At 52.0% G+C, this 25,151-nt stretch overlaps 1 protein-coding gene across 1 annotated transcript in view; it reads left to right on the forward strand.

Moving 5' to 3' along the window:
• Positions 1 to 25,151, forward strand: part of Abcc6 (ATP binding cassette subfamily C member 6) — a 53,226-nt gene that overhangs the window by 15,337 nt on the left and 12,738 nt on the right. Inside the window, exons 9-22 of the mRNA XM_032893592.1 lie at positions 447 to 624; positions 2,163 to 2,324; positions 5,496 to 5,588; positions 8,716 to 8,919; positions 9,090 to 9,236; positions 12,725 to 12,812; positions 14,377 to 14,449; positions 16,280 to 16,406; positions 16,586 to 16,762; positions 18,609 to 18,776; positions 19,179 to 19,353; positions 21,692 to 21,767; positions 23,673 to 23,796; positions 24,307 to 24,514. Of these exons, the coding sequence (XP_032749483.1) occupies positions 447 to 624; positions 2,163 to 2,324; positions 5,496 to 5,588; positions 8,716 to 8,919; positions 9,090 to 9,236; positions 12,725 to 12,812; positions 14,377 to 14,449; positions 16,280 to 16,406; positions 16,586 to 16,762; positions 18,609 to 18,776; positions 19,179 to 19,353; positions 21,692 to 21,767; positions 23,673 to 23,796; positions 24,307 to 24,514 (2,000 nt within the window). The remainder of the gene's footprint in view (positions 1 to 446; positions 625 to 2,162; positions 2,325 to 5,495; positions 5,589 to 8,715; positions 8,920 to 9,089; positions 9,237 to 12,724; positions 12,813 to 14,376; positions 14,450 to 16,279; positions 16,407 to 16,585; positions 16,763 to 18,608; positions 18,777 to 19,178; positions 19,354 to 21,691; positions 21,768 to 23,672; positions 23,797 to 24,306; positions 24,515 to 25,151) is intronic.

The following is a 25,151-nucleotide window of genomic DNA, read 5'->3' on the forward strand; positions in this document are numbered from 1 at the left end:
AAAATAGAAAGTAAAGCCAGGCCTCATGTGGGTATGTGTGATGACAGCACCCAAGAGCCTGAGGCAGGAGGATCACAGCTTAAGACCTGAAGCACAAAATAAGTCCAACCCCCAACTAGTGCTAAACCAGGAGAGGGTTTCGGCTTGGTTTGTTGGTCAGTTGGTAAAGCGTTTGTCAACCAAGCTGTGGGTTTGATCCCCTAGCCCCTACATGCCTGTATCCTTAGCACTCAGAAAGGAGGATCATGGGGTTCATAGTGAGTTTGAGGCCAGCCTGGGCTACATGGTCCTCACCCCCACCCTGTTTCAAAAAGAAAAAAAAGTCACATGGAAAAGAACCGTGGACAGAAGTGTTTGCAGCCATTCGTCCAGTCAGTCGCCACCCCCAGTGACCCTGCACCCAGATGACTTAGGCCTCACTGCCTGCCCCTCTTTCTGCACCCCAGTCTGTTTCTGGAGTTCATGGGCGACCTCGAGTCCTCGGCATGGACGGGCTGGCTCCTGGCTGTGCTGATGTTCTTGTCGGCCTGCCTACAGACACTGTTTGAACAGCAGTACATGTACAGAGTCAAGGTCCTGCAGATGAGGCTGCGAACAGCCATCACTGGCCTGGTGTACAGAAAGGTGAGCACCAGGGGCAGGCGTGTGAGCATTGGTACCTGGGCTGTCTCCTGTCCTCCTACCTCCCTGCTTAACCCTCTGTGTGATCTGGCCCTGAGACTTCTCCAACCATATCTCTTCCATCTCTCATCCCATAGTGAGACCTCCGAGTGATGTCTGATGACTGTGGCTCATTGTCCTCACTGAGAACAAATTGTTACTAGAATTATTAGGGTCAGAGCCTGGCCCCAGGCCCTAACCCCGGGCTGAGTACCTTCCCTAATTCGTCAATTAATCAGGCAAGGGACAGTGACTCCCCCTAAGTTCTTCTCTGGAATCCTGACTGTGGGGTTTAGATTTAAGTAGAGGCTAAGAGGTACTCATAGCTGTGCAGTTCTAGCTGGGGGTGCCCCTGTCTCTGGCAGGTTGTCAGGGCACTGTGAGATCACTCCCAAAGACAAGTTCCTTTCTGGCACCAGGCTACAATGTTTTCCTTCTCCCTGCATAAGGCTCCTAGGGAAATGGCAGTTTCCAGATATCCATTGTTTCTGTAGCTTGTTAGTACAAGGGAGGAGACACAGGATAATCTGCATTCCCACCAGGATGCCCATATCCCCTGCGAGTCTCTGTGGCTGACTTCCTTTGAGCACCAGAGGAAACACTGTGGGCAAGGCAGCCTTTGATCCTCAGAAGAGGTCTGACCAGCCTGACCCCCAGGGAGACACCTTCTTGGCACTTGGCATGGCTGTCATTGAAATGAACTATAAACATCTTTGAACTCAGCTTCTGTCACTCAGACTCCAGCTGTGCCAGCAATCTCTGAAGTTCTCAGGAGGCAGCATGGGCGGGGAGTCCCCGTGGGTGGGGCTGCAGCCAGCCCTCTGTGAAGACTTGCAGAGTGGCGAGTCCTACACATTGGGTCACACTAACTCTCACACAGTACAGAGCAGCAAGAAGAGCCAAGGTTCATCGTGCTGAGGGGTCCTGTGACCTCAGCAGCAGACAGATTAGAAGCCACCAGGGAAAGGCACTGGAGCCAGGGATGCTCAGGAAGCTCTGGCTGGGAGAATCTAACACCCTGTCCCACCTGTGTCGTGCCTTAGGAATCCTGAATTCCTGGCCTATGGGTCTCTGGCTCTGGCTCTGACTCAGGGCAAGTCAGTTCTCTGGGCCTCAGTTTTCTTAGCTGTAAAATAGGTACAGCATTGGTTCTGGGATCACTTTTCACCTTTTAACAACTGTTACCATGGTAACAGGCCTAGTTGCAGTCACCCCAGCATCCAGGGGAGAGCTCAGCACAGTGTAGCCTGTATCTGCCCCTGATATCTGGGGAGAGGAGGCCGCTCTCAGCACAGACAGGGGCATCCCTAGCACTGGACAAATGAGCCCAGATCACCCAGGGTCTAGCTTTCTGTAATTTTCACTGACGTGTCTCCCCAGATCCTCATGCCCAACCCCGGGAGGTTAGCTTGGGAAAGTTTACAGGTTCCCTGCATAGGTGGTAAACTGAGGCTGGGCCATTCCTCCCTCCTCTCGTGTCCCTCCTCCTCTCACCTGCCCAGGTCCTGGTCCTGTCCAGTGGTTCCAGAAAGTCCAGCGCAGCAGGGGACGTGGTCAACCTGGTGTCAGTGGACGTACAGCGGCTGGTCGAGAGCATCCTCTACCTCAACGGGCTGTGGCTGCTCTTCCTGTGGATCATTGTGTGCTTTGTCTACCTGTGGCAGGTGTGGAGAGGGGGAAGTGGGTCTGGGCGTATGTATCCTCTTCCTTCTGGCTCTTCTGGTCCTTTCTTCCTTTCTTCCTCCTCCTCTTCCCCTCCTCCTCCTCCTCCTGCTCCTCCTGCTCCTCCCTAAACCCAGTCTCCATCTGCACAGTGCAAGTTGACATAAAATGAAGAGTCTTAGAGAGGCCTTGACTGAAGTTCAAGCCCAGGCTAGCCCCCTCCAGCACTTAGTTCTCTCTCTTTCTCAAAATGCTACTGATAATGTCGATGGATTCACTCTGGAGTTTTACTTTGGTTCAGTTTGGGGGGTTTGGATTTTTTTTTTTTTTGAGGCAAGACCTTGTGTAACCCTGGCTGTAGCCTCAAACTCACGCGATAGCCGAGGCTAGCCTTGAGCTCCTATCCTAATGCCTCCACCTTCTGAGTGCCAGAATTACAGGAGTGTGCCCATCCAGATGTGATCCTTACTACTGCCAAGCGTCAGTGGGTTCTCGAGGAACTCAGTAGGTGAATCCATTATGTTTTGGAGTGATTGATGTCACTGACGCATGCTCACCAATGAAAGGCTAAAACAATGCTGGGGAAGAGTCACCACCACGCGCAGAAAGCATAGCCGGGACGCTTTCCTTCCTCTTGCTTCACGGTACAAAAGCATCTGCTATTACTACTACTACTACTACTACTACTACTACTACTACTACTACTACTACTACTACTACTATTATCACTATCATTATTATCATAGGCTCTGGCTGTGTATGGACTGCTGCCTGGGTTTCAATCTTGCTCTTATCATTTGCTTGCTGTTAAACTTCACACTGCTAACTCACCTTCTCTGTGCTACAATTCCTTAGTTCCAAGAACAGAGGATAACTAGAAGCAGGCTCCTGGTCCTACAGGGGTGGGCCCCAGACAAGCTGACAGAGGTTGCGTAGCCTCTGTCTGGATCACGTGGGTCCAGTGGGGCTTTGGATTTGGATTCTGGAATGGTAGAAGTGCATTTGAGAGCTTGAGGATACAACCTGAGTCTAACAAGAAAATCATATGTGGTTTGTGGGCACCTTATTGGGGTAGCCCAGAGGGCATTTTGAGCAACGTTTTTAACAGCCCTGCATTGTGCCTGTGGCCCAGGGTGAGAGGAGGCATGAATTCCCCACTGTGGCATCATGTTGGTGCTCAAAGCCTTTCAGAGTCTGGAGCACTTAGTTTCCAATCTAGGGGTGCCCAGGCTGTGTGTATAAGACACTGTGAACGGTACCCCGCACCCACTTGCTATAGCGCTGTTCGTCTGATGTGTGAGGGGAGCCATCGCCATGATCACTGACCACCATTGAATGCTTCCTTATTTACCTCTGTGGTGCCTCGTGTATGCCACGCAGGCAGTGAGCTACTACAGTGAGCTGTCCCACCCAGCTAGAGTTCTATTTGTGAACACTGACATTTGGATATTCCAAGGCTTACACACAGTAGGTGGTCAGCAAGCATGCACAGGCATCCAGCAGTGCCTGTGTGCAGTGTTGAAAAGCTGCCTGTTACCGCAGAAGAGACAGGGAAGGAAGAAGGGCCTGATGAAAAACTGAGCAGGCGGAGGCTGATAGCAGTCAGAGACCCCAGTAGCTGCAGGTAACGCCCTGCACACTGCCTCTGCCCTGGCACCAGAGGATCACCATGCTGCCCCAGGCTTACTAAGATGGTGGGTTGGAGGTGCTATGGCTAAATGAAAATATTTGAGATGATGAGCGGGCCCTGGAGGGTGACCTTTTTTCCTTAAGAGTGTTCTCAAGGCTGCCAGTGGCTTTCAGGGCAGTTCTCCATTGAGCCACTAGGTGGCGGAATAGTCGCATGAATAAACCAAACTGGCCCATTTTAGTCCCGAGACCAGAGTTCCTACGGGCCTAGAGAGAAACTGGAGTTGGGGTGGAGGAAATCTCAGAAAAGCACGATAGGACTTTACTTTAGAAAGCATTTAGCCTGTCCCCACCACCATATCTTGCAGGTAACTAGACCAAAGGCTGGTGTTTTGAAGCTGGTGGGAGAGAGTAACAAAACACAGGTGTCCAGTTAAATGTGACATTTTAAATAAACCGAATAACCGTTCAGTGTAACCATATCTCCAATATCGCAGCAGACATTCTACACTAAGTACACACACACACACACACACACACACACACACACACACACACACACACACCACACGGAAACCTCAACTGTGTGGATTTGTTTGGGTTTGTTTATTTGTATGTTTACATTTCAAATGTTATTCCCTTTCCCAGTTTCCTGTCCATAAGCCCCTATCCCTATCCCCTCCCCCTTCCCCATAGGGTGTTTCCACCCCCTTATCTCCCCGCAACATTCTTCTACACTGGGAGTCCAACCTTGGCAGGACCAAGGGCTTCCCCTTCCACTGGTGCTCTTACTAGGCTATTCACTGCTACCTATGAGGTTGGAGCCCAGGGTCAGTCCATGTATAGTCTTTGGGTAGTGGCTTAGTCCCTGGAAGTTCTGGTTGGTTGGCATTGTTGTTCATATGGGGTCTCAAGCCCCTTCAAGCTCTTTCAGTCCTTTCTCTGATTCCTCCAACGGGGGTCCCGTTGTCAGATCAGTGGTTTGCTGCTAGCATTCGCCTCTATATTTGACATGCTCTGGATGTGTCTCTCAGTGGATTTGTTTGTTAATCTGGTGACGCCCTACTGAGAGATGAGATGAAGGCTAGATTCATAGTGAGCCCCGAGAGGTGGGTGTGGCAGCACGTGCCTGTAATAGATGAATTTGGGAGGTGGGGGGCAGAGGATCAGGGTTTTCAGGTCAGTCTCAGCAACATAGAGTGTGCTGGCAAAATGGCTCAGGGGGCAAATTACGGTGCTTGCAGTCGGAGGACGCAATACTGAGGACCAAGCTGTGTCCTGGGGTCCATAGAAACGTGAAAGGGGAAACTGACCCTGCAGCATCATCTCCTGACTTCCACATGCGTGCTGTGACCATGTCACCTCAATAAATAATCATTTTAAAGGAGCAGGGATAGGGAGCCAACGAAGTGCTTACTTAGCAGACAAGAGGACCCAAGTGGAGACCCCCGTGAGCTAGAGAAAAAGCCAGGCACAGTGGCACACAGGGAAGTGGGGCGACCAAAACACGCGGGGTCTTATGACACCCTGCCTTCTGTCCCCAGCTCCTTGGGCCCTCTGCCCTCACAGCCGTTGCTGTCTTCCTGAGCCTTCTCCCCCTGAACTTCTTCATTACCAAGAAGAGGAGCTTCCATCAGGTTTGGCATTTGGGAATGCAGACGCCCTGGGCAGAGGAACGACCATGGGGTTCTGGTTGGTGACAGAGACAGGGACAGGCAAGAAGGGACTATAGGTCTGTCCTTGTGCTTCTGTGGTGTCAGACCCATGCCCCTTGGACAAGCCTCTGTTCCTTCTAGAATGTCCCCGAGCTATTGTCCTTCAGTGACGCCTGTCTCTGCCCCCCTCCACACTCAGCCAGAGGGACCTGTGGCAGCCAAGGAAACCAAACCTCCTTTGCTGATGCGGCTCAGTGTCGAAGCCTAAGGCCCCACCATGGCCTCTGTCACTTTACCATGCTGCCTTCCTCTCTCCCTCACCAAACTCTGCTTCCTCACACAGCCACACTCAGTCTTTCGAGCCCAGTCTCCTTTGTCGGCAGATTTCATTTCATAGCATTTCCAGTAGAGAGCTCACAGCCATAAGACTAGAAGCCTCGAAGCACTGGGAATAGAGGCAGGCTCAGCGTCTGGGGCAGTAGATGGCGTTTGTGCACCATAGGGGCTGGTGAGATGGCTCAGCAGACAGAGACGCTTGCTCACAAGCCTGACCACCTGAATTTGATACCACGACCCATGGTGGACCGAGAGAACCAACTCTGGAAGGTGGTCCCTTGACCTCTTAATGCCACTGTGGCATGCACATGCTTATGCGTGTACAAAAATAAATCAATAAATGTGAAAACAAAAGCCATTGAGCAGGGTGTGGTGGTGCACACTTTTAACCCCGCATGCAGCAGGCAGGTATGGGGCATCTTTGTGAGTTCGAGGCCAGCCTGGTTTACATAGCAAGTTCCAGGCCAGCCAGGACTACTAGTGAGAAATTATCTCAAAGATAGATGATAGACAGACAGATAGACAGATAGATAGATAGACAGACAGACAGATAGATAGATAATAGACAGACAGACAGATAGAAGATAGATAGATAGATAGATAGATAGATAGATAGATAGATAGATAGATATAGCATAGATCCATCATCCCAGTATTATAGAGGCTGAGACAGGAGGATAGTTAGTTTGGGGCCAACCTGAACTACACAGCAGACTGATGAAAGGTGAGTAGAGTGTTCAGGAAAATGGAGGTAAATGAACTTGCCCTTCTTCACTGTCCCAACCATCCTACCTGTCACCCACCCTCCCTGTCACCCACCCTCCCTGTCACCCAGCCTCCACTGTCACCCAGCCTCCCTGTCACCCAGCCTCCCTGTCACCGCCTCCACCCACCCTCCCTGTCACCCAGCCTCCCTGTCACCCAGCCTCCACTGTCACCCAACCTCCACTGTCACCCACCCTCCTGTCACCCACCCAGCTGTCACCCAGCCTCCTGTCACCCAGCCTCCACTGTCACCCAGCCTCCACTGTCACCCACCCTCCCTGTCACCCACCCTCCCTGTCACCCACCCTCCCTGTCACCCCGCCCCCACTGTCACCCAACCTCCACTGTCACCCACCCTCCCTGTCACCCACCCTCCCTGTCACCCAGCCTCCCCTGTCACCCAGCCTCCACTGTCACCCAGCCTCCCTGTCCCCACCTGCCCTGTCACCCAGCCTCCACTGTCACCCAACCTCCACTGTCACCCACCCTCCCTGTCACCCAGCCTCCCTGTCACCCAGCCTCCCTGTCACCCAGCCTCCACTGTCACCCAGCCTCCCTGGCACCCAGCCTCCACTGGCACCCAGCCTCCACTCCACTGGCACCCAGCCTCCCTGTCACCCAGCCTCCCCTGTCACCCCACCCCCACTGTCACCCACCCTCCCTGTCACCCACCCCCTGTCACCCAGCCTCCACTGTCACCCAGCCTCCACTGTCACCCACCCTCCCTGTCACCCAGCCTCCCCTGTCACCCCGCCTCCACTGTCACCCAGCCTCCACTGTCACCCACCCTCCCTGCCACCCACCCTCCACTGTCACCCAGCCTCCCTGTCACCCAGCCTCCACTGGCACCCAGCCTCCACTGTCACCCAACCTCCACTGTCACCCAACCTCCCTGTCACCCACCCGCCCTGGCACCCAGCCTCCACTGTCACCCACCTCCCTGCCACCCACCCCTCCACTGTCACCCACTCTCCCTGTCACCCAGCCTCCACTGGCACCCAGCCTCCACTGGCACCCAGCCTCCACTGTCACCCAACCTCCACTGTCACCCACCCTCCCTGTCACCCACCCGCCCTGGCACCCAGCCCCCCCTGGCACCCACCCTCCCTGTCACCCAGCCTCCCTGTCACCCAGCCTCCACTGTCACCCAGCCTCCACTGTCACCCAGCCTCCCTGTCACCCAGCCTCCACTGTCACCCAGCCTCCACTGTCACCCAGCCTCCTCTGTCACCCACCCTCCCTGTCACCCACCTGCCCTGTCATCCACCCTCCCTGTCACCCACCCTCCACTGTCACCCAGCTCCTTAGCACCTCACTCCACTCTGCGACCTCACCAGCCCTCCTGCCCTCTTCATATGCAAGTATGAAGCACCCCACCTCCCCATTTTTGCTTCTGCAGGTCCCTGGATACCCTCCCAGCAGATGTCCATGCTGTCTTTCCCCTTGCTGACCAGGTTGGCCACTCTCTGAGTGACCTCAAAGACTCTGTCCACAGCTGCCCCATAGACTCTTGCATGGAACTTGAAACCCTAAACTCTTCCGCCTGACCTCGAAGCCCTGCCTGCTGCAGCCTCCCCTCTCCTGAAGAGCCCAGCTCACTGTGTCCCTTTCCTGCGGTCTCCCTGGATTTCTTTTGAGTCATACTGTTCCCTCTCTGAAGGTCCCCCTCGTATGTCTACCTACTCCAGCTGCCTGTAGCTTCCTGTTCTCCTCATTAAGATCTAGTTCAAGTACACCCATCCCTCCAGAAAACCTTCCTGGTAGCACCATCACTCCCATGGGGGCTTCTGATTGGCACAGTGATAGCGGGCTCAGGTGGCTGGGACAGCTCTGGGAGGAGTGAAGGCCCAGGGTGTGGGTGGTGTAGCTCAGGACCCTGGCAGAGATGCTGGGCTAGTGTGTGGCTTGGAGAAAGAATCTGCAGGGTTTGTGGCAGAGCAACCGCAGGATCCACAGAGATGGAGAATTCCAGGCTGGTCTCTCTCTTGCCTCCTCTTCCCTGTCTCAGGAAGAACAGATGAGGCAGAAGGCCTCCCGAGCACGGCTCACCAGCTCCATGCTCAGAACTGTGAGAACCATCAAGTCCCACGGCTGGGAGTGTGCCTTCCTGGAGCGACTCCTGCATATCCGGGGCCAGGAGCTAGATGCCCTGAAGACCTCCGCCTTCCTCTTCTCTGTGTCTCTCGTGTCCTTCCAAGTGTCTACATTTCTGGTGACGTCATTCTGGGCTCACTGCAGATGCCAGAGGGTTGGGAGAGGACGTGCCTGGGGTGGAGAGCGGGTGCCAGCAGCAATGCATCTCATGGACCGCAGAGACACCTCAGTGGGCTCTGCCCACCCGAAACGGGCAGCAGGCTCAGTGCCACCCTTGTGCCTCAACAGGTGGCGCTGGTTGTGTTTGCTGTCCACACCCTGGTGGCAGAGGACAACGCCATGGATGCGGAGAAGGCGTTTGTGACACTCACGGTGCTCAGCATCCTTAACAAAGCCCAGGCCTTCCTCCCCTTCTCTGTGCACTCCATCGTTCAGGTGAGGGTCCAGGAGGGTCAAGGAGTCATCGCGCCTGCCCACTGTCAGCAACGACGGGGAGGGAGAGGGCTAGAGGACAGCCCGCCGTCAGAAGTGAAGGAAACCTCAGCAAACATCCTGGAAAATGGGTCACTTTTACAGTCGGGAACTCATCCTGGGCCCCTCCTTGAGAGGGGAGGGACCCTTTTTTCTCTGCCTTTTGTCTTTCCCGACTCATATCCTGGGACTTGCTGAAAAGGAGGAAGAGTGAATGATTGAACTGTTTCCTCCTCCTCGAACCCTCTTCCTCCTCCCCTCCTCTTTCTCTTCCTCTTCTTTCTCCTCCTCTGTCTTCTGCCATGTGTGTTTGTGAGTGTGTGTGTTATATGAGTGTGTCGTACGCGTGTAGTACATATGTGTGCAAGTGTGGTATGTATGTGTGTATCTGTGTGCATGAGTGCGTACATGTGTGTTATATGAGTGTGGTATGTGTGAGAGTGTGGTATGTATGTGTGTGTATTTGTGTGTATGAGTGTGTATGTGTGTGTTGTATGAGTGTAGGGTGTGTTTGCTATGTGAAGATAGTATTGTGTATGTGAGTGTGAGTACGTATGTGTGTGTTGTGTGTGTATGAGTGTGTGTGAATGTGTATCTGTGTGTGAGTGTGTATGTATATGTGAGTGTTTATGAGTGTATGTGTTTGTGTATGTGTGGGGGGGTGTGTATATGTGTGTGAGTGTGTGTGAGTATGTATGTGTGTATGAGTGTTATGTTGTAAGACTGTATGTGTGTGTGTGTATCTGTGTGTGAGTGTGGATGTGTATGTGTTGTGTGAGTGTGGGGGGTGTGTAGTGTGAGTATGGTGTGTGTGTATGTGTGTGCAGGTTGTGTGTGGGGTGAGTGTGGTGTGTGTATGTGCGTGTGAGTGTGTGTAAGTGTATATGTATGTGTATGTGTGTGAGTGTATATGCGTGTGAGTGTGTATGAGTGTTGTGTGAGTATGATGTGTGTGGAGTGTGTGTGTGAGTGTGTGTGTACGTGTGTGAGTACATATTGTGCTGTGTGAGTGTGTTATGTGAGTGTGGTGTGTGTGTATGTGTATGTATGTATGCATGTGTGTGTGTGTGAGAAAGTGTGTGAGATATGTATGTGTGTGTGTTATATGTGTGGAGTATGTGTGTGTTGTGTGTGTATGTATATATGTGTGTGGAGTGTGTGTGTGTATGTGTGTGTGTGCTGTGTGAGTGTGGTGTGTGTTGTATGTGTGTGTTGTTTGAGTGTGGTGTGTGTGAAACACTGGCTAGAGGTTGATGTCCGATGTCTTCCTCTCCTACTCTCCGCCTTACTTTTTAGTATTAACTTTTTTATTCTTTGAGAATCTCAGTGTGTTTTGATCGTGTTCACGCCCACTCTCCCCCTAACTCCTCTCAAATCCACTCCCTATCACTCCCAGCTTTGTGGTTTCTCTCTTTTTATAACCCACTGGGTCTGATTTGCGCTGAGCATGTGCTGCTGAGTGTGGGGCCATCCTCGGACCTACCTGAAGCCACACCCTTGAGTAAACTGTGTTAGTCAGGGTTTCTGTGGCCGTGATAAAACACCGCGACCAAAAGCAACTTGGGGAGGAAACTTTATTTCAGCTGACAGCTTGTGAGTCCTTATCTCACAGGAGCTCAAGGCAGGAAGTGCTGCAGAGCTGTGGGGAAGTGCTGCCTGGTTTGCTCAGCCTCTTTTTGTGTTACCTGGCTCGGAATTACCTGGCTGGGGCGGCTCCACCCTCAACGGACAGGGCTCTCCTATTAACCATTAATTAACAAAATGTTCTGCAGATTTGCCTGCGGGCCTACAGTTTCATGATGTTTTCACAATTGAGAGTCCCTCTTCCCAAATGACTCTAGCTTATGGCAAGGTGACATAAACTAACCAACACACCTGCCTTCCCTCAGAAGTTATTAATCATCCATAGCTCCTTGGCTAGACATGGGGGCTCACAAGCCCCATGTTAGGTCTTGAGCAGACAGCCACGGCTGCTGTGAGTTCACAAGAGCAGCAGTCATGTCGCGTCCCCCAGACACTGTCTCCCTTGAGTCCTTCCTGACCTCTAGCTCTTACATTCTTCCTGCTCCCTCTTCCATGACGTTGGCTGAGCCTTGGAGAAAGGGGGTGTGGGACGCAAGTCGCATCTGTAGGCGAGCTCTTTGCAGACAATTCTTATCTGCACTCTGACTAGGTGCAAGTCTCTGCATGAACCAAGGTCTGAGATTTCCACTTACGTAAGGCATAGAGTCACACACTTAGAAGACAGTTTAATATCAAGTCCACTTGGTAACACAATAATAGTAGGTTCACTCCTACAGCCTGTAAGCTCCCCAACCATGGGTTATTGGCCAGACTTATAGTACCAGATGTGCATTTCCGCCAGTGGAGCAGGCCTGAAATCCAACAGAAAACCTTACCCAATAACGTGCACACCACGACTGCGCACGGGCACATCCTTCCATGACAGTCATCGGAGCTCACAGGGTTCATAGCTAGGTAAGAGAGTTGGTAGCTTTCCACACTAGCAGCCTGCGGAGCACCTCCCTGGTACTTTAAAAGCTGCCAGCAGGGAGGAAGCTGCCCAGTCAGCACCGACTTGGTTTCTCCGTGCCCTGTGACCAAAGTATGCTGTGCCTTCAGGTCTTACCATCAAACGCTGGTGGGCACTGAGAGCAACTGTTGTTTTAGGGAATCTCTCTAGGTCAGAGGTGTGGTATCCCACATCTGACACTAGGCATCTTACTAATGGTTTATGACAGAAGCATTATCCCTTGTGCAGGGTAACGCCAATTAAATCATATACACATATACCTTTATGCATACACGCATGGAAGCTTCTAAAATAGCAGGGTTTTTTTTTTTTCATTAAAATAATCCTTAGTTATCCTAGTTATCCTTCTCTCTACCCCGCTTTAGTTTTTGAGACAGAGTCTCTCACTGAACCCAGAGTTTACCATTTGACCAGACTGCCTGGCCAGAAAGCTCGGGGAGCCAAGTGTCTCCACTCTCCAAATGTCGGGATGACAGACATGAACTGCCATGACCAGATTTTACATGGGCTCTGGGGATTTGAACCCAGGACATTATACTTGCACAGCGAGCACTTCATCCCACTGAGCTATCTCCTCAGCTCCAGGCCACCTGTATTGCAATGATCACCTCCAGTCACCAAGTGTAGGTGTGCAATGGATGCTCAGGAGCACCCCCAGTGGACAGAGTTGGAAGTTACTCCACATGGTTGCTGGGTGCTGTTGGGAAAGGCGCTGTCCACTCCTCAGGACTTAGTTGGAGGTAGCTGGTTTGTTCCAGTCTCTCTGTTTGGGATTGAGAAGCAGAGAAGCCCCCGCCCATGTCGAGGTCATTGTTTTCTATGACCTACAGACATCCCAGCACCTAACAAATGCAAAGTTTGAGCTAGGTGCTCAGAAAGCCCTTCTAATCTGGTGACTAGCCCACTCTCGTATCTCCAGGCTCGGGTGTCCTTTGACCGCCTAGCTGCTTTCCTGTGCCTGGAAGAAGTAGACCCCAATGGCATGGTCTTGAGTCCCTCCAGATGCTGTGAGTGCTGAGATGGGCAGGGGGAGGGGGACGAAGACACCATATGCAATGTAGATCTCACCGTCATGTCACTTGGTACCCAACATCTTCTGCTTCTGCTAGTGTACAGTGATGACTAGTGGAGCACTGTGGGGTGCCACCTAGGTGCTCGGAAGTAGGTACCCCATCAAGAACTTACCCTTATGCAGAAGTCTAGACCGAGAACCATGCACATATTGTTAAGCTAAACACTTGAATCAGAGCGTCAGTGTGGGGATTCACAAACTCTAGTTAGCCATCTCTCTCCTCCCCTACTCATTCACCCCATCCCCCACCCACCCCCCACTCTTCACCCTACCTCACCCCCACACTCCCACCCCACTCAATCCTGCCACCTCCAGCCACTGCCTATGTGACTTTGATTGCCTCAGGGAAGAAGAGCAGAGAATGGCCTGTCACCAGATGAGCATTTCCCACTCAGTTAATATAATTAAGACATCTGGTCAGCCTGCTTATCTGGAAAATGTCTACTGGTACTTAAAATCCTGCCCTTGGGATGGATGCCCCACCCTAGAGACCTATCTGAATCCCAGCTCTGACATGTTAACCTCTTAGAGCCTCAGTGCCCATCTTCAGGGTCCAAGCACTCTGGAGGGTTGGGGGAGGCTGTCTTGGAGATCACATTAATTCAAGTAACACAGTCAGACTAGAAATGTTTGCAAAATTAATACACGTATTTACTTATTTAAATTTTTGGCTTAAAAATTAGAAGGGGTAAATTTTTTTTATTTTACATGTATAAGGGTTTTATTCACATAGATGTCTGTGTACTTGTAAGTGTCTGATGCCCAGGGAGGCCATAAGAGGGTGCCAGATCCCCTGGAATGGGAGTTACAGATGGTTGTGAACTGCCATGTGTATATATTAGGAATTCAGCCTGGGCCCTCTACAAGAGCAGCCAGTGCCCTGAGCTACTAACTCATCTCTCTGACAACCACCCCCACCCCCCATATTTTGGCTTTTGGAGACAGGATATTGTAAACCAGACTGGCCTTGAACTTGATATGAAGCTAAGGTTGGACTTGAACTCGTGATCTTTCTGCCTTCACCTCCCAAATACTGGGATTACAGGCACAAACCACCACACTGAGATTACTTATTTATTTACCTAAATGCATAAATAAATAACTTTATTGATGATCTTCATATATAGCCCAAGCTGGCATCACATTTACTCTATAGCCCAGGCTGGCCTCCAACTCATTACCCTCCTGTCTCAACCTCCCAGGTGCCAGGATGACAGGCATGAGCCACCATACCCAGTTCAAACCTTATTTATTTAAGAAAAGAAAAGGTCAGCAGACAGGATCTGAGACCCCTGGCTGAGGCCACTTGTCCCTGAATTACAGTGTTATTGAGGTAGGATTGCTGTTACGTCAGTAGGTAGCAGGACCAGGGCCTTGCAATGAATGCTTCTAGCTGAAATGATGTTTTGGGGATGGAGCCTTTGAGGCCTTGAACACTGAACACTGGAATGCTGGGAGGGCAGTACCAGCCCCTGTAACTGTTTTCTTATGTCCTGTAGCCTCGAAGGATCGAATTTCTATACACAATGGCACCTTCGCTTGGTCCCAGGAGAGCCCGCCCTGCCTGCACGGGTATGAAACCCCACAGAGATGCCCTTGGCTTATGAGAAAGTGTTTCACCTAGGTCTGGAAGATAGGCCGGACCAGGGTTCTGTGCAGGGAGGCAAGGGTTCCTGCGTGCCACAGCCCTGTAGTGGGAACACAGGGTACCTGAGCTCCCCCATCAGGCAGGAGACACCCCTGTTTCCCACCTGACCAAAAGGAGCCTTGAGGCCCAGCCTCACCAGCTATGACCTTCTTCTGTGCCTCTTCTATCAGTTTCAAGGTCATTGTCACCCAGCCCCAAGATACCTCACAAAGAGAAAGAAAGTCTGGCCATGTGTGTCCACCTCATCCGTAGTCTTGGGGGTGTTTACTGAGCACTCCCTTGCTGTGCAAGGCTCTGTTCTGTATGCTGGGGACAGAGGGAAGGCTGGGGCTCTACTCTCTCGGGGTAACATTTGGATGGACATGGGACGCAAGTAGAAAGTCTAGGGAAGGGACAAAAGCTGGCAGTGTGGGTAGGTTGGCATTCCAGCAGAGGGCACAGCAGAGGTCAGGGGGAGGCTCTTTGAACAGCAGGAAGACCAAAAGCAAAGACAGTCAGGCAGAAGCATGTGAGGCCCAGGCTCTCTCTCTCTCAGTCTCACCCTGTGACATTTGGGCTGAGAATTCCTTATGGTGGGCTGTCCTGGTTCATGTAGTATGTTTGGCAGAACTGAGAGCTACTGAACTCCATTCCCAGTCAGCTGTGGGATGTTACCAAATGAATCCACCCAACTAAGGTAAAATCACCCCTGATGAAAGCCACTGGGCTATGCTTAAGAAGCACTAAGGGGTTGGGGATTTAGCTCAGTGGTAGAGCGCTTGCCTAGCAAGTGCAAGAGCCTGGGTTCGGTCCCCAGCTCCAGAAAAAAAAAAAAAAAGAAGAAGTACTAAGCTTAAGGTGGTGGTGCACACCTTCAATCCCTGCACTCAGGAGGCAGAGGCAGGCGCATCTCTGAGTTGCTCAACTTGGTCTACAGAGTGAGTTTCGGGACAGCCAGGGTGACACAGAGAAACCCTGTCTTGAAAGAGAGAGACAGAGAGAGAGAAAGAGAGAGAGAGAGCAAAAGAGAGAGAGAGAGAGAAAAAGAAGGAAGAGGGCAAAGGGAAGGAGCAGGAGCAGAAGCAGAAGCACTAAGAGCATGACTGGGTATAACTCATGTTCACCAGAACTTTCCTTTTGAACCTCAGTCAAAGCTTGGAAGGGTTATGAACTGATTTGGTCTTTTGAAACAGTCTCGCTGTGTAGTCTTGACTAGCCTGACACTCACTTTGTAGACCAGGCTGGCTTCAACTCAGAGATCCACCTGCCTCTGGCTCCCTAGTGCTGTGACTAGAGGTGGACATCACCAAGCCCAGCCCTGACGTGCTCTTAAACAGGTCCCTGTGGCTTTGCTGGATCAGGGCTGACTGCAGAAGATGGGCAGGAGTAGCCTGGGGCAGAGGCAGGGAGAGCAGCCAGTCCTGTATTGCAAAGGCCTGAGCAAGAGACGACAACAGCCCAGCCCTCACACCACGATCCCAAATGCGTGCGTGCATACGTGCATGGATATGCATACAGTGGCATACATGTAGGCACGCACATGTGTACTGGCTGTACATGTGACTGTGTACACTGTCTGCAGCATGACTGTACTGTGGCAAGTACATCTGATGAAAGGCAGTTCAAACAAAGATCAGTGAGGAAAAGCCTTGTGTATCCTCTTCATGGTCTCCCCAATGCCTGGGCAGCAGGATGGGGTGGGTGTGTCTGGTGTTCCCTGCTTCTGTACACACCCAGGCTGGACCTTCAGGGCTGCATCTCCCCTGGGTTGTCAGGATCAACCTCACCGTGCCCCAGGGCTGTCTGCTGGCTGTTGTGGGTCCAGTGGGGGCTGGAAAGTCCTCCCTGCTGTCTGCCCTGCTTGGGGAGCTGTTGAAGGTAGAAGGGTCTGTGAGCATTGAGGTAAGGCCATCCCCATTCCTCCCTGCCCCGGCCGCTAAGGTGTTATCTTCAGAGATGCTGCACCACCCATGTCTTCCCCTCACAGCCAAGAGCCCTCCATTCACTGGCTCAGCCTCCCTCCCTCTGAACACCGGTTTCCCCACTCTCATATGACCTACCAACAGTAAGGAGTGTTTCAGGGTTCCGTGGCCTACGTGCCTCAGGAGGCTTGGGTCCAGAATACCTCTGTGGCGGAGAATGTGTGCTTCAGGCAGGAGCTGGATCTGCCATGGTTGCAGGAAGTTCTAGAAGCCTGTGCCTTGGGGTCTGATGTGGCCAGCTTCCCTGCAGGAGTTCACACCCCAGTAGGGGAGCAGGTGAGGAGACCCTGGGATCATATGCCTCCCTGACCTGAGGGTAGGAAGATGGGGGACAGTAGGGACAGAAAGAGGGGAGGGAAGGAGACCCCAGGTCAGGGCCAAACATATGGCACTGTTCAGTTATTGAGGAGAAACGAATTTTAAAAAATAAAGCAAAGACGAAGGGAGAGCAGAATGGCTGCTGGGTAATGATAATCAAACTGCTTCCCCTCTCCTGGCCTCACCAATGTCTGTGAGCAGAGATGGTCCCCACACGGGACGCAGGCATCTGAAGCTATAGAACCAACAGAATCAGAAAACTATGTGCTAAGGATCAAGTCTGGCCCACTACTTGTTTTTGTAAATAAAGTTTTATTGGGACACAACACCTATCCAGTGACTTACGGTCTATGACGACTTTTGCTCTCAGAGGTCAGAGTTGGGCAACTGAGACAGACATCAGATGGCCCTCAAAGTTTACAAGAGTTACTCCCTGGCCCATCCTAGAAAATGCGGTCTGGCCCTGGATTAAGGAACTGGGAATCAATGCTGGGGATCAAACCTAGGTCTCTGCAGATTCTGAGCAACTGCTTCACTTCTGAGCTACAGCCCCTACTTGGCTTTTGTTTGAGATGGGGTCTAGGACTTTTGGGGGTGCCCTGTTTTTGGACAGTGTCTCTTTGCATAATAGTCCTGAGTGTCCTGGAACTTACTATGTAGACCAGGTTGGCCTCAAATTCAAAGATATCCACCTGCCTCTGCCTCCTGAGTTCTGGGATTACGTACCGCCATGCCTGGCTGGGGTCTAGAACTTTTGATCCTTTTGCCTCAGCCTCCTGAGTGCTGAGAGGATGAGCATGTGCCAGCACAGCTGACTCAGACCCACATTTTCTATCCCTTCTCCCTTTAGACCAATCCCAGCCCTGCAGGTAGAAAGCACTGGGTCAACAGGTCCTTACTCCCTCTCTCTTCCCAGAACCCTCAGGTTTCCTTTCTCTCAGAATCAGAGCCACAGTTTTGACCATCCCCATAAAAGCGTCCACGTGAGCCCATTTCTCTCTCTGCATCCTCTCTGGTCATACATCCCCGTTCCTGCTCTCTCCAGCTACAGGGACCCCCGCCATGCACACTCATAGTCCAGGGCCTGAGTACATGCTCGTTTCCCAGCGAGAAAGCCATCTCCCTGGGGCACACAAGGCTATGCCCCTCCCACCTCCTGTCACCTTCAAGGCCAGGGCTGCCCTGTCAGCTTGACCAGTGCATACTCATTAGAAAGGGTCAGAAAGAAGGAACGTGGTTGCTCACTGCTAGAGCCCCACAGCCAGGTACATCCCAGCAGAGCAGCCATGGTGAGCATTGGCTGAACGAATGGATGAGTGAAAATTAGGACTGGATGTGTAGGCGACAGGGAGCAAGCGATGTCCTCAGTGCACGTCGGCAATGGAGAAGAGGGAAGAAACTCTGGGCTGAGAGGGAGGAAGCCATAACCTGGAAGAGAGAGGGGAGATGGAGCAGTGCACACCATGTCTCCAGAAGGGAGCTGGGAAGTGGGGAAGCAGGCTCAGGCCCGCAAGGGCTCAGTGTTTACAGACAAGTGTGACCCAGGGCACCTTGGGCTGCCCCCTGACTGAATGAGCAGGGCCATCCCTTGCCTATGCCATTCTGCTTTGTTGCTGTCCTACTTTTGTTTTTTGAGACAGGGTTTCACCCTGTAGCCCTGGCTGTCCTGCAACTCAGAGACCCACTTGCCTCTGCCTGCCAAGCAGTGGGATTAGAGGTGTGCAACACCACTGCCCTGCCAACCGGTCATTCCGATGTCACCAGCAGACGTGCATCTGAGTCCCTGTCTCACTCATGTCCCCAGGGCATGAATCTTTCTGGGGGCCAGAAGCAGCGGCTGAGCTTGGCTCGGGCTGTGTACAGAAAGGCTGCTGTGTACCTGATGGATGACCCCCTAGCAGCCCTGGATGCGCATGTCAGCCAGGAGGTCTTCAAACAGGTCATTGGCCCCAGTGGACTTCTCCAGGGTACGGTAAGTGAAGTAGAGGAAGTCCTGGGAGTTCTGTCCTAACCAAGGACCGTCTCATCAGCCCTTCTTGAGTCCAGCTTTCTTCTTTGTATCAGTCAGTTTTTCCTGCAACAGTGCTGTGTAACAAACAGCTTCCCAAATCTCCTTGGCTTTTGTAATGTATTTCCACTTGTTATATTTCGAACCAAAGGTGAGTTTCTCTGATGACCCCATAGCCCCATTACAATGAGAAGCTCTCAAAGATTGGCCTTAATCCCACATCCTCTGAATTTGAGATACCCCCACTATTCTCTTTGGGTGTGGTATTCTCTAGAAGAAGTGTGGTTGGAGGCATTGGAAGGGACATTCCCACTCCCTGACCTGGGGACACTCCAGCATGTGTAACTTCTGCCCTACCCTGTCCAGACTCGGATCCTTGTAACACACACGCTGCATGTCCTGCCCCAAGCTGACCAGATCCTGGTGCTGGCCAATGGGACCATCGCAGAGTTGGGCTCCTACCAAGACCTTCTGCATAGGAACGGAGCCCTGGTGGGTCTTCTGGATGGAGCCAGACAGCCTGCAGGCGAAGGAGAAGGAGGTATTGGCTGGGCGCCACTCAGTGTCTGCCAGGCTCCCTCTGGGAGAAGGCTGCAAGGGTCCCACTGGTGGGTGGAGTACCTTAACCACACCCATCTCGAGGGCCTACCTGGCACTGCAGCCCTGCAAACAGGCCACCCCTCCCCCACAAGGAGCCAAGGACATCGCCCAGGGCTCCCAGTGTCTCTCATCATCATGGTTCTCATTGCATGTTTACGTGTGTAGGTGCACATATATGTTCCAGTGTGCGTACCTATATGGTTGGAGGCCAGAGCTGAATCTCAGCTGTCGATCTCAGCAGTACTCCATCTTGCTTTCAGGGTCTTTTATTGGGATCTAAGGCTCCCTGATTCTGCTGGATTGGCTGTCCAGTGAGCTCCGGGGACCCTTCTGTTCCCATCTTCCTAGGGGTGGGGTTACAGGCATGCACTACCATGCCTGGCATTTTCTATGGGTTCAGAATCAAGTGCTTTACCAACTTGGCCATCTCCTCAGCCCTAATTGTATAATATTTCACTTGATCCTCACAAGAGCCCTCTGAGGTGGGGGCGGCCACTACTGCCCTTGGACGGATGAGGAAAATGAGAGCTACACCTGTGGCCCCAGAGTAGCATCCAGTGTCTATGCTAAGACGTTAAGAAGACACTTCAGGAAGCCTTTGCTCCTAGGTCCCTCTGTAAACACCAAACTTCCAGAAGTAACATTGCCCACAAGAAGAGTTCACTGAGTCAGCATGGGGCCTAATTGTCTCTGTTTCACCAATGAAGAAACTCAGACCTGCAAGTTAAGAAATTAGCCCAAGGCTACATACATGTGTGGCTTGCTGGCAATAGGGTTAGGCCATAAAACCAAACTGCTAGGTGCCAGAGAACATGTTTTTTAATTGGTAGGACATGCTGTTTCCCATGTCCCCCATGTCCTCAACTCCTGCTTTAATGTTCGGTCTTAGCCCTACCTTGTCTAGAAACATCTGCTCAGCATTGGCCCTAAATGATAGGCTGGGTAGAGGCTCAGTTGGCAAAGAGCCTTGAAACAGAAGGACCTGAGTTCAGTCCTCTGCACCCATGTGAAATGCTGGGCATGGTAGCATACACACATAGTCCCAGCTTTGGGGAGACTGATACGGGAGGACTCATGGGATTTGCTGCCGGGTCAGCCTAGCCTCATGAGTTCTAGGCCAGTGAGGGACTCTGTCTCACAAAACAAGGTAGACAACACTCAAGATTGTCCTCTAGCCTTCGCATACATGTATACATATATACACATGCATGCACACATGTGTCCTCACACACACACACACACACACACACACACACACACACACACTTATACAAAAAAAGAAAACACCTGTCTTAGTTACTTTTCTATTGCTGTAATAAGACATCAGGACCAAGACAATTCATAGAAGGAAGAGTCTATTTAGGGCTTACAGTTCAAAGGCTTACAGAACATGACAGTCATGGTGGGGAGGTATGGCAGCAGTCAGGCATGGTAGCTGAGAGCTAACATCTTGAGACACAAATCACAAAGCAGAGAGAGAGAGAGAGAGAGAGAGAGAGAGAGAGAGAGAGAGAGAGAGAGGGAGAGAGACTGGGAATGGCTTGGTCTTTGAAAGTTCTCAAAGCCTGCTGCCAGTGACACACATCCTCCAACAAGGCCACACCTCCTAATCCTTCTCAAACAGTTCTAACAACTGGGGCCGAGTGTTCAAATGTTTGCATCTCAGGGAGTCATTCTCCTTCAAACCACCACAGCACTTAACGGTTGGCTCGCAGTGTCATTGTTTTTTAGCTTAAAGACGGTACCTTGAGTGCAGAGCTCGCCCATTCAGACAGCCTTTGCTGTGACAAGGCTGCAGCACAAACATTACCATATTTCGGTGGTCTGCAATAACAGTTCTTGTTCAGAGGTCTGGAGCCAAGCTATTGTATTTCTGCTCAGATCTCTGGGCCAACCTGGGAAACATCGTATGGGAGAGTATTCCTGGGGGATCTGGCCCCCCATGTGAGTTAGCTAGGAAGGAACATTCTAGGCACAATGCACTACTCAAGCGTGGGGAAGCAGAGGTGAGTTGACCGTTTGCAGTATTCATGCTATTTTCTAGCTCCATAGCATGTGTTCAGGGTTTTCTGAATGAGATGAAAGAGGGTGAACTAATAATGCTTCTGAGTGACCCTGGGGGAAGGAAGGGCTGAGAGCAGAGAAAGCTTGCTAGAGCAGCAGCAGGAGCCCTGCTAGGAAATGTTTGCTCAGAGAGATTAAAGCACCACAACCGTGAGTGTCAGAGCCAACAAATGCGCCCTACAGTGTGGCTGCACTGACATCCTTGATCCTTGCAGGAGCACATGCTGCAGCCGCCAGTGATGACCTTGGAGGCTTTTCTGGAGGTGGGACGCCCACGCGCAGACCAGAGAGGTGGGTTCCCTGACGCTGAGCAAGGGGCGGCCAGGCTGAGGCCAAAACGAGATCTGCTTGTGGCTACTATACCTCAGGCAGAGGGGACAGTCACTATCATTTATAGAGCGCCGGTTTAGTACCCCTATGGGCTCAGGGATGGATAATTCATTCTCCCCAAATGATCCATCAGTCAACTGACAGTGATAAACCTCCAAATTGTCACTTCTAAGACCAGTACCTTGGCGGGGACAATGCCAGTCATTAGAGCAGAGTGTGTTGTTGGCTGCCAGGAAAGCGCCTCAGCGTGACTGGAAATGTCTGTGCTAGACTGCACCATTCCCATTTTGCCAGGCAGGCTGGGCTGGAGTCTGGCCCGAGCACACAGCTAGGGGACACCCAGAGGGAGTCCACTGTTCCCCTATTGCCAGTCCTCTGCACCCTGGACTTTGACAACAGGTCACTGTGTGCCAGGCTTCCATACCAGCAGTGGGAGCACACAAGGGAAGCTGAGGGTCGCTGGGCCTGGGATAGCAAGGATGGGGACAGATTCTCTGACATCGTGGCCACCCCAAGAGTGCTCCTGGGAAGCAGGGCAGTGCACAGGGACCTGAGAAAGATCAGGTAGATGTGCACATGTGGAGGTGGGCGTGGATGTGTGATGGGGAGGGAGGGAGAGGGAGGGAGGGAGGGAATATGTTCATGCATCAACTGACAGGTCGGGATGGGTATGTCGGGATGGGTATGTCGGGATGGGTATGTCGGGATGGGTATGTCGAGAGCACGAAGGGAGTGTGGAAGAGCAGATGGTGGATGCATGGAAGGACAGAAAGATGAAAGGAGGCATGGATGGATGGACAGATGGAAGGATGCTGGGCTGCATGGTGCAGGGAAGGAAAGAAGTAGAGATGGATGGATAGGAAAAAGGATGGGTGGGTAGGTGATTCTTGAGAGATAATAAGTGATGGGTAGTGCTAGGAAAACAATAAACAGGAAATAAACGGTAGAGACCTCTATCTAGGGGAGAGAAGCACAGAACAGTTAAATCAGTGCACTGCTCCACAGATGACAGGAACGCGAATGTCTTTAGCATCAAAAAGTGAAACATGGACATTCAGGTGAGCTGGACCGACGGGTCTGAGGGTAAAGAGCAGGGGCAAAACAATAGAATGGGAGCTAAGGCCAGAGTGAAACTTCAGAGGACGGAGTTCCCTGTGTGGACAACTGTTTTCATCTGGTGAAATGGCATCAGGGGACAGACTTGCTTGACTCTAGAGAGATGGAGCTGAGTACCATGTAAGAGGAAGGAGATGGAAGTACCATCCATTTACCCATGTATCTGTCCATGCACCTACCCAGCCGTGCATTCACACCCAGCCATGCATTCAACCCACCCATGCGTTCACACCCACCCATGCATTTACACCAACTCATGCGTTCACATCTACCCATGCATTCACACTCAGTCATACATTCACACCCCTCCATGCATTCACACCCACCCATGCCTTCATACCCCTCCATGCATTTACACCCACCCATGTCTTCATACCCCTCCATGCAGTCACACCCACCCATGTCTTCATACCCCTCCATGCAGTCACACCCACCCATGCATGCACACACCCTTCTTTTTATCCATCCATGCGACCACATCTCCCTTTTCTATCCATCCACCTTACACCTATCTCCCTTCTTCCCATCCATCTATGCTTTCTAGCCATGCATCCATGTAGCCATCCTTTTTCTATCCATCCACCCAGGTGTCCATGAATGCATAACCCCGCCCTCCTTCCTGAGCGAATGAATGAAGAGCTAGAAAGAATCCTGCAGAGCTCACTGGCTACCACTGGAAGGAGCTCACAGTCCCCCATGGGAAGAGACACTAACATGCACTAACACGTCCTGATTTCCTCTCAGCGATAGGCCCAGACCCAGTGACGCAGCCCCTGTGAAGGGCAGTACTTCAGAGGCACAGATGGAGCCTTCTCTGGATGACGTTGAGGTCACTGGACTGACAGCAGGAGAGGACAGTGTGCAGTATGGCCGGGTAACAACCAGTGCTTTTGCTTCATCTCTAACAGACCAGGGAGGACGCTCACCTTTCTCAAGTACCCATTGTGAGCCAAATGAGACTGTAACCTCCCTGATTCATAATCCTCCTCATCTCGGTCCCTCAGAAAAGCCAGCCGGCAATAACCTCCTTTTAAAGGTGAAGGAGCCAGGGTCTTGTCTCTATGACCAACTAGGGAAGCCCAAATCTGAAATCCATAGAATCGTCTCTCTCCTTCCACACTGCCTCACTCTGTCCCTCAGACCATCTTATCCTGAACCCCTATGCGCACCCCTCAGCTGACCTTCATTCACCCACCCACCCAGACATGGCTTCCCGTGACCCCCATGGGTCTGTAGCAGGAGGATCCTGAGGCAGGGGCTGTGGGGGAGATGGCATGCCCAGTGAGGCTCTGCTGAAGTTGCCTTTGGGAATCTGACCTGACCTACACCCAACTCACTCTCCCCTCATCCCCTCCTCTGCCACCCCTCCCTACATGTCTCACAGGTGAAGAGCGCCACATACCTGAGCTACCTGCGGGCGGTGGGCACACCGCTCTGCACCTACACCCTGTTCCTCTTCCTGTGCCAGCAAGTGGCGTCCTTCTGCCAAGGCTACTGGCTGAGCCTCTGGGCCGACGACCCGGTCGTGGATGGGAAGCAGATGCATTCAGCCCTGCGTGGCTCCATCTTTGGACTCCTTGGCTGTCTGCAAGGTACCCCGTGTCAGTGAGCATTGCTCAAACCCTGCCTCCCACCCCACCTCTTCTGTCCTTCAATGTCTGCTCAGAACATCCTAGGACCAACCATCCCTGTGTCCTTAAGGTGTGGCTGGAGGGAAGTGAGGCCGGGGACAGTGTCTGCCTGCTAAGAAGGTGTCTGCGAAGTTCACTAGCGAATGACCTCGATCTCCTGCCAATCTTTCCAGCCTCTTTCACTGCCCGCATGACCCCCTTTCTCGTTCTTTCTGTCCCCTTAAAACAGCACCTGTTCCTTTACTTGCTAATTTTTGGGGTGTGTGTGTGTGTGTGTGTGTGTGTGTGTGTGTGTGTGTACGCATAGATGTAATGCCCACCTTGTCCAGCAAGGAAGACGCAACACCATTGGATTCTTCTCAACAGCCTTTTAGTAGGAACACCTCATTGTTGATACACACAAAAGGCACCAGCCTTTATATACAAAACAGGCTAGCACATGCATGTTCAGGCATGAATATCTCCAGCCAGCTGAGTGGGTTTTCCCGTACTACCACATAGACAGCAGCATGCATGTTCAGGCCTGCCAGAGTGGGTTTTCTCTGTCTACCATGTTAGCCCAGGGTGGACATGCTCAGGCCACCAGACATGGCAGCAA

The sequence above is a fragment of the Rattus rattus genome, chromosome 2 (genome assembly GCF_011064425.1).
Source record: "Rattus rattus isolate New Zealand chromosome 2, Rrattus_CSIRO_v1, whole genome shotgun sequence".
Lineage (NCBI taxonomy): Eukaryota > Metazoa > Chordata > Mammalia > Rodentia > Muridae > Rattus > Rattus rattus.